At 42.0% G+C, this 8,842-nt stretch overlaps 1 protein-coding gene across 1 annotated transcript; it reads right to left on the bottom strand.

The window, feature by feature from the left end:
• Positions 1–3,246: 3,246 nt before the first annotated feature.
• Positions 3,247–7,765, bottom strand: LOC115737756 (zinc finger CCCH domain-containing protein 14). Its single transcript, XM_030670080.1, has 3 exons — positions 7,431–7,765; positions 6,364–6,421; positions 3,247–4,275 (listed from the first exon to the last, which is right to left on the bottom strand). The coding sequence occupies exons 1-3, from the start codon at positions 7,501–7,503 to the stop codon at positions 3,510–3,512; spliced, it is 897 nt and encodes a 298-aa protein (XP_030525940.1). The 5' UTR covers positions 7,504–7,765; the 3' UTR covers positions 3,247–3,509.
• Positions 7,766–8,842: the final 1,077 nt, after the last annotated feature.

The raw sequence follows: 8,842 nt of genomic DNA, 5'->3' as shown, positions 1-8,842 counted from the left end.
AATCCTTGTATACCTTGACAGTTGGGCTAAAAAATAAATACTTCAACAACCAGAAAAGAAGAAAAGCCATCCACTTGACCGGAGTTACAGCACCGGAAGTTTTGCAATAGGTCTCAAGAAACTTCCCGTAAGCAAGAAAGTTGTTAGGAATAGAGATGTTTGTCACCTTTTCAAGGTCACTAATAAAGAGAAAGGCCAACAATAGCGAAAGTATCCAAAAGGATAACGGACATAGGGCCTCATGGAAAAAAGAAGCGATTAGTCAAAGAGGACTATAAGCTTATGATGGAGCCCAGTAAACCCCTATTCGGGTCATGAGATAACAAGCTAACTTCAACCGTCGTCCGTATGTTTGCGGTAGTCCAAGAGGAGGTAGTCGCCGCATCATCTCGAAGCCGACAGAACCAGACATAGAATTTGTCATCATACAAGGGAAAGCTTCTGAACCGCTGGGCTGGAGATGACCAAATATCTTTCGGAGGGGTGGCCTAAATAGGAAGCTTTTCGCCTTTCCGCATCGGGAAACAGGATTGAAGAAGTACTGGAACGCGATGATGGTCGTAAAGGATGGGTCTAAGGATGAATCCAGCGTACTCTTGTTGAGTGTTCAGCGATCCGAGGAAGCAGTGGTCAGCATCCTTATTGTTAGATAGCTTGTCGAAGCGATCAATGAATTGGCGTGGAGTGAACTTGGAAGTCTCGGTCGCCATATAAAGAAAACTCAGGAAATCAAGAAGGGTTTAGGGTTTAAGAAAAGTCTCGAAAGGAAAAAGACGACGACGTAAACCTTTACCCGTAAATTAAAAGGGGGGCCGAAAAGAGTCGAAGCGTCGTCTAAAGAAATGATTGCGCTTCGGGAAGGGAAATCGAGAAAAAAAGGGGCAAATCACAGCTGGTAGCTATCAAATCAAAGAAAATCTTTTAAAAGAAATAAATCTTCGATTTATATCTTTTAAAGGGGGCATTTGTTAACACCCAAAGTTACTCCAAGAGCCACGTGACGAGCACGAGCGGGAGTTTTGATCGCTTGCGGGCAAGTGTATCGAAGATAGATTCGGGAGAACCTCGAAGATGCCACGTGTCAAAGAAAGTTTTGGCGGCATCTTCCTTGGAGGATGAAAGGAGAAGCGCGCGAAAGGAGCCACAATCGGGGCGGTTAATGAAAGATTGGCAATAACCCTCACGAGGTGAAAAGAAAGGGTGTGAGAATCAAGAAACCGTCAAAGGTTATCCACACGACTTATCAAAAAAGGATAAAACGTGGACCCAAAGGAAATAACTGTTCGACGGTTACCAAAGCTAGTCTATAAATACCCCGTGATCACAAGACACAAAAAAAAAAAAAACACTTATCTTTACAATTAAACTCTTAGCCTTTAGCTTAGCCGTAGCTTTTAGATTTCCATCGTCGATTCAATTCTGGTGAGTTTCATATTCAGAGTTAGGCGTTGTTGATTAAATTCCGGCGTTTGCTCATTAGGTTCGCATCAGTCGATTCAATTCCGGTGTTATACCCTTCATTCATCCCGTCCAATACCGTTGATTAAATTTCGATATTGTGTCCTACATTCCCCGTCCAGTGTCGTTGATTAAATTCCGGCATTGTGTCCTACAATCTGGTTTGGCCTCATTGATTAAATTCCGGAGTCGCATCCTAAGTCCTAATATGTCGAAGTTCGTCTCACTGTCGAATGTGTGGGTTGTCAAATCGTCAAGAATCAGTATTGCGCATCCGGTGTTAATATAATTATTCTTTGTATTTGACACTCCGTCCAAAACTGACCCGGAACTCCTTATTGGAAAATGAACGGATTAAGTTCGATAAAAGGTTCTCGCGTTAGCAATCCTTTTGGGCTTCAACTCTTTTTGGGCCAAGATTCATCCGCTTGGGCCTCGTCGAGGGATTTCAACACGCAATAGCTGTTATTCAAAAAATAATAAAGAAAATAGATAAATATGCTCCCATCGGCCAAATATTCTCAACAAGGGCGTTTCGGCCTGGCTGATGGGCTTTGACGACCCAGTCAACTACTTGATTGGAATCCCAATCATGAATTTGTAACCGCACCTAATCTCAAAAAAAAAAAAATTTCTAATTATTTCGAACTTTCTTCTGCTCCTCCACGCCCGCAGGGGCAGAGGGCGATGTTCAAAATTCTAGTTATTTCGAACTGGGCCAGGCGTTGCTTACGTTCTTCAATGATAGCCCGCACAGCCATGTGCCTAGTGATACGCCCACCAGGATCATCTCAACCAAAGATAAGCTATCGCCCTCAACTGTGCACATATCACTTAAGAACTCTCAATTCAGTTTCGGATTGCAGGAGGCGAAGTACTGCTTCGCGCATGGCTAGGGCTTCAACCTGTATGGAAGAGGCCAGCAACCCGACTCGAGCCGCGACAGACTCCGGCGATGCGTCTCTCTGATGCTCCCTCCAGCCGTGCAGCCGTCCCGTGTTTAGAAATTGAGGAGACCACGATCTGGCGGCCTCCACTGAATTCAATGAGCAAAAACAGTGAGGGTAATTCTCACTATCCCCAATCAGCCCTGATCCAAAAGCAGACACCCTAGTTTGGAATGGGAATTATATCAGGCACATAATACTGTTAAAAGGTGGATGGGTATAATAGACAGCGCATCAAAGATAACCACATACAATCTAAATCGGCCATCATCATCACTTCAGCCGCCCAAATCTCTATGGACAATTTGAACATGGAACTTGGGCACTCTCAGCCAAAAATTCGTGTTTTCATTTGGAGTGTTTGCCGAAATGCGATCCCGACCCCGCGAAAATTTGTACACCTCTCTGTCCCTTTTGCGCGCAATACCTAGAAAAACCTCAAAATCAACCCACTAGAGATCAGGAGAATGTACAAATGGTTGCTAGAGGCATTTGATTCAACATTCGAAGGAACCACTGGCCAGTGCTCTATGGTTTGTCCGGAAAGCTTTGGAACCCGGTAACCAAAGCCAGGGATCCTGTCTGTTTGATTTGGTCGAATTTGTTGCTCTTAGGGATTTTTTTTTTTTTGGTCAGTTGTTGCTCTAGGGATTTATTTAGATAATTTTGTGCAAAAGTAAAACGACAGGATTTTAAAAAAAATTGCAGATATTTGATTAGAAAAAAGCTTCAAAGCACAATCATATGATTTTCAAAACCAGTTTTCCTTTTCCAATATATTTAACAAGTGCCATGACAACATAGAGCTGAAGTCAGAATTCACCCTCAGACAGCAATCCATGGCACCCATACGAAAAGCTGTAAAATCTCAACTTGCTAGCATCTGACCAAATTAAAACAAGAAAGAAGTTAGAAAAAAGCTACCCCATTACCAAGCTGTGACAATGTAACTTATCAAAGTGATTCGGTAACCCCAAAAATTGAAAAAACAAAAAACATGAAATAAGTAATGCTACTAACTCAAGACATTAGAAGCTCTCCCTAATACAAGGCTGCACAACAGATCCTCTCCGAGAATTGCACTCTCAAGACTCCAAAGATTCTTCAAACTGCTGTCTTGCGTAGCTCGGCAGCTCCATGCGCAAAGTGACACCTCTCTCCAAACGTGCAAGACCCTTTAGCGAAATTATCGCACAGCTTCGTCTTGTAGTTGCTGCCGGGAGGGGCCGGGGCCCCAGGCCCTCCGTGGCCCTTTGCATGGCCACTTAGTGCGCTGATGTTGTCGATCAGCTCCCTCACCATGGTGCTCGCGTGGTTAATCTGTTCGAATGTCCCTTCGAGTTCGATGTTCCTGAGCACCGGGTTGCTCTCATGGTCCCGGATGGACAGCTTGGCCCCCGTCTGGCGGCAAATCTGCTTCGAGTTCACGCCACCCTTTCCAATGATGGCTCCAGCGAGGGAAGCATCAACACTGATTTTTGCAGTGGCAGACGCGCCAAAGCTAGAAGCTGGGCCGGGTGGTGGTGGCATCGGCTCCATCCTCCCACCCAAGCGGTGGCCTGTAATGGGTCCCATGGCACGCGGATCATCGAAAGATGGAGCTATGGGCTTGCCAAGCTCCCATTCACCGTGAGCAAAATGGCATTTGTCACCAAATTTGCAGCCTTCTGCAGTGTTATACTTGTTGCACATGCGGGTTTTGACAGCAGGCTGAGACGCACCCATGCCATTTTGCAGGGGTGGAGCAACCATATTTCTAGGTGCTGGGGGGGCAGCTGGTGCCAGGTTCATCATCTGGGCCACAGCGTTGTAGCCACCAGGCACATAGTGCAAGAAGTGACAGCCCTCACCGAAGGGACAACCAGCAATGCTGCAATCAAAAGCATCCACTTAGAGACAGTAAGATGCATGCCACAAAACGTCAACGAATCAATGATACATGCTCATCCAATTACATGACTCCACTAGATCAAATTGCATGAAGTTTGTGATTTTCACAAAATAGACAGATGCCTACAAAAATGCAAAAGAAAGCTAGCAACTTTTTGTCTGTGCACAAACGCCAGCACCAACATTTGTTTGCCATGGATATACTCAATTTCACAAACAAGAAAACTAAGACAAAGTTGTAGTAGAACTAACAACAACTGATCTTGGTCGGGCTTAGATTCCACAAGGTATAGAATACCTTTTGAGGCCTACCCACCAATAGCATAAAAAGATACAGAAGCTGAGAACATCAAGGAATAAAATTTTATCGATTTCTTTACACTCCAGGATTGAACTACATTTCTGAGCCCTTCAAATTAGAAGATCATCGTGTCAAGAAACTCCCAAGGTAAAGATGCAAATTTCATTATTGTTAGGAGACCGTGGGCACATTCATGCCAGATTATGTTGTAATTAGTTATTTGGGCTTAGGCTCCATTTTTCACCAAGAGAAAAAGATCCAAATTCCAGAGGACACCACCAATATGTGAATTTTGGGTTTCCTATGATAACAATGGTTGAAAAGCAATGCACTACACAGAAACAGCAGTTACATTGATAATAAGATAAACCAATATGGCTACTGGATAGGGTGGGGAAAATTTTCTAACAGTGATTAATAAGCCCTGGGTCCAATATTATGTTCAGAACAGTTTGTCACATATTTTAGACAACCAATATAAAATTTCATCCATGAATTGACAACGGTGCTAGGAAGTTCGTTATGAAACTGACACACAATATATGGAACTGCAGCAGCTTAACTACCGTCATTCTCACCTTCTTTATGTTTCAAGACCTAGTTCTTGTTAAATCCTAGATTTTCAAGCAAGAACAAAATGGTATCCTGGCAGATTCACATGCTTGCGGAACATATGAAACAATTTATTATTTTCAAGTACTAAAGCACCAACCGCCAATTCACAATTTTCGTGTAACCTTCCATCACTGTGAATATTGTTATATCATATAAGAATAAGTTTCACTAATGGACAGCAACATATACTACACGAGAAAATCCTTCCACTATCGCGATACTAATTCTTTCAAGTTAACAAAAGAATTGCTACAGCATGGTCTACGCAAGCTGATGCATCCAATATTCATTCACAACGACACTCATAAATGGAATGAAATCACACATTCATTCAAGAACTCATAGGAGCAATGCTGACAAGAAAGAGAAACAAACAGTTGGAAAATAACTGTAGAAAGAAGAAAAGTTCTTGGATCCCACTAACAGCAGCTTCCTCCATCTCCTCCAAAAAAACTTATAAAGACATTGGACATGATCTCATTTCGTACACCTATTTTATAGTCGCAAGCGTACGTCTATTAAACAAGTATGACAACATATGAAAATTATCTTCCACTAAAAGGTGGGAGTTTTAGTATGCCAGGTTTAATCCAGTCAAAAGTGAAACAGCTTGAGCTGATTAAGACAATTCAACACTCAATACATTGTCAATCTAATAGATAATTTATCTTCATGAATGACAATTACAGAAGCGCAATTTCTATTCAAATGAAACTTTTTACAAGCTAAGAAGGAAGTCTGTAATATTACCACGTTACCTTGTTTGTGGATATAACTTACCAACTGACCGGTAGGTAAATAGCTGTGTAACATACAGTACAAACTAATTAATATGAGATTAATTATAGAAGTCCAATAAAGGTGACATAATCAATCAGACTCCGAATAACTTCCTTGATCCAATAATAGGCAGCCAAAGTTCATCTATCTGTACCGCATGATAAAGCAGTATCTCCATTATATAGCTTTCTTTTACATGGTTAACCAATGCATAATATGTACCTGTATAACAGCTTAAATGTCTCACTTCATTAGTGAAATCAAGTAATTATATCTCGGGCACTCATAATTAAAATTTTCTAGGAACTTGTAAACATTATTAAGAGAGTATGAAAGTTTCAGCTATTTGATTAGATAGGAAAGGATATAAACCTGAAAAACTTTGTGCATGGCTTCGATTTGCTTCCTACACCAGATAAGGACTCCGATTCTGTTACAGCACATTATTAAGTGTTCTCAGTTAAAGATTTCTGTTGATTTCAAATCTGCTTATCTAAAACATCATTTCAGGTAATTGTAAGACCTTTGGTAAAAACCATGATTCTGGAAACAAGTTCATTTGTCATTTCAAAATTCATGAGCAACATTACAAAATCGAACATTTTCCTCGCGAAGAATGCTCCAGGCACTCCTCAGCACTCCATTATTTCATACCAACGACGGCTCTAACACAACTACTCTATAACAAGAGCATTTCTTGTTCACACTTTTTAGTACTCTCATCAGAAAGGACATGGTAAGAACTGGGTACTAAAACAACACCAATCTATACTAAGAAATGCGCACTCAAAATATAAATGAGATATATTTATACACCAAATAGCAAGGAGGAACCAGGCTCATAAATTCCTAAACGATATGTCATCATACAGTTCACCTGAGGCAAGATGGCACAGGCATGGAATTCAATAAGGTAAGAAGTTCTTTTATCTCAGGTTCATCTTTGCTTCATTTACTCTTGAAAATGAAGACAAAGGAACCTCCTTGAGTGAAGCATGACTACAGTCCTGAAAAATCTTTTGAAGCAACAACCTATTAAACAGATCTTTTTCTTTGATTTAAAAAAAAAAAAGAACAGGGCAAACAATTGATCATACTTTTAATTCTTATAGCACCACAAATTACCCAAATTTTCTAGCTCCTGGCTCAGAATAAGGGGAAAACTGCTCGAACAGCTTTCGGACAGCAGAAACGCCACGGAACACACAAAAAGGACGAAAAAAGGGAAGAGACGCAAATTGGCGACAACTGAAATCAAATCAACAACGCTCCAACACCTCGGAGTTGCTAAGACCACGAGATGCGGCACTAAACGACTAAGGCTCATACATTCCCCCGTGGTTTTCTCAGCAACCAAACAGAGCAAGCACTAATCCAACGTAAAAAAACAAAGCACAAGCTCCGGAACACACGAAACGACGAAAAACACGAAGACGAACCTTTCTTGGACTTCTTGAGCCCCCCATTAGCGTGCAAGCCACCTTCGGATCTTCCTCTCTTGCGAGCGTCCATGGTACAGAGGCAAGGTGCAGACCGAGATCCAACTGGGCGACACCCACTTGGCGTCGAAACAACCAGCCCTCGAGAGCGCCTACAAAAAGCCCTAAAAACCCGAGCTTGGAGCGACTCCACCCACGACGGACGCACTGCAGAAACACCCAGGCGAGCGAGTCGGGCAGGAAAACCCTAACCCTAGACGAATCAGGGATTCGCTACTTGTGTGGACTCACTCGAGCTGGGAGAGAGAGGTCGAGAGAAGAAGAGAGAGAGAAAAAGTAGATATAATTGACAAAAAGGAAAATAAAAATCTGTGCTTGGAGAAATTAGGGTTTTGTCTTTCTGATGATCTCCGCTGGTATTATTGACAGATAGATGCCGGAGAAAGATCAGAGTGGTTTTGACTGTCGTCATCAGCCAAAGATACGACGTCGCAGCTCGTGAGTTCTTTTAGGGGAGAGTGGTGACGTCAGCCGGTGCTGAATCGAGTCGCGGGATCAGGGCTTCTTGTCGGAGCCCACGAGGCTTTGTGAGTGGGGAGCCCCCGGCCCGGCCCATTAACCGGTTCAACCGATTCCGCTCATGGTCTTGGGCCGGTGCTGGCTGGTTCAACCGGATTGCCAATCCCGGTCCGGGCCATGAGGCCGGCTCTGATCTATTTGCACTCTTTCATGATCTCAAAACGGTAAATTAAAATCACTTTGGGTTGAAATTTAAAGGGTTTGTGGATCATCACCGAGGAAAAAGAAGATGGAGACATGGGAGGGCAAAAAAAGATGTCTGCAAGTTTAGTTCTTGACTAGAATTTTAGCATATTTGTATCTACGATACAATTTTTCTTGTTGCGAGCTTAAATTCTCGGTTACTTGCATATTATAATGCGACTCGTTACATAACAAATCGTGCGAATATGTTATAGGCGCGGTTAGTAGTTGCTCAATTATTGATTTGTATCTGACAATTGGATTTGACTCCATGCATGGCCTAAATCCAAAATTATCGAATGAATGTGCAAAAGATCATATCGCATAAGCTTTTATCAAATTATTGGTAAACTTACTGATTCGATATGAATCAATAGAGTCTCTCCATTCTTCATTTGTTAAAAAAATTCATGCTTCAGATAAAATTGTCTTTCACAGCACGTAATGCTAAAACAAGATACCCAATTAACATGTAATGCTTTCGCAGTGTACGGCGATCTTCGGTGTTAAGTTTGAAGTAAATCTCATCTCTACGATTACCTAACCGAAGAATCTAATAAGAATTATGTATCACATTGAAAAATCCTTCAGAGCCCATGTAGATGCCAAGATGGATTCCGTAGTTTGGAATATTGAACTGGACTTAAATT

Source organism: Rhodamnia argentea, chromosome 7 (assembly GCF_020921035.1).
Source record: "Rhodamnia argentea isolate NSW1041297 chromosome 7, ASM2092103v1, whole genome shotgun sequence".
Classification (NCBI taxonomy): Eukaryota; Viridiplantae; Streptophyta; class Magnoliopsida; order Myrtales; family Myrtaceae; genus Rhodamnia; species Rhodamnia argentea.
Note: the sequence above shows the minus strand (reverse complement) of the source record. Positions and strands in the feature narration are given on the sequence as shown.

Bases quoted from the DNA above. Each gene is read 5' to 3' on its own strand.
- LOC115737756 (XM_030670080.1), bottom strand. From the start codon at position 7,503: ATGGACGCTCGCAAGAGAGGAAGATCCGAAGGTGGCTTGCACGCTAAT. The intron at 6,422-7,430 runs GTTCGTCTTCGT...GTGCTGTAACAG, and splicing joins GCTCAAGAAGTCCAAGAAAG to AATCGGAGTCCTTATCTGGT. The intron at 4,276-6,363 runs GTTTATATCCTT...TTTTGATTGCAG, and splicing joins CCATGCACAAAGTTTTTCAG to CATTGCTGGTTGTCCCTTCG.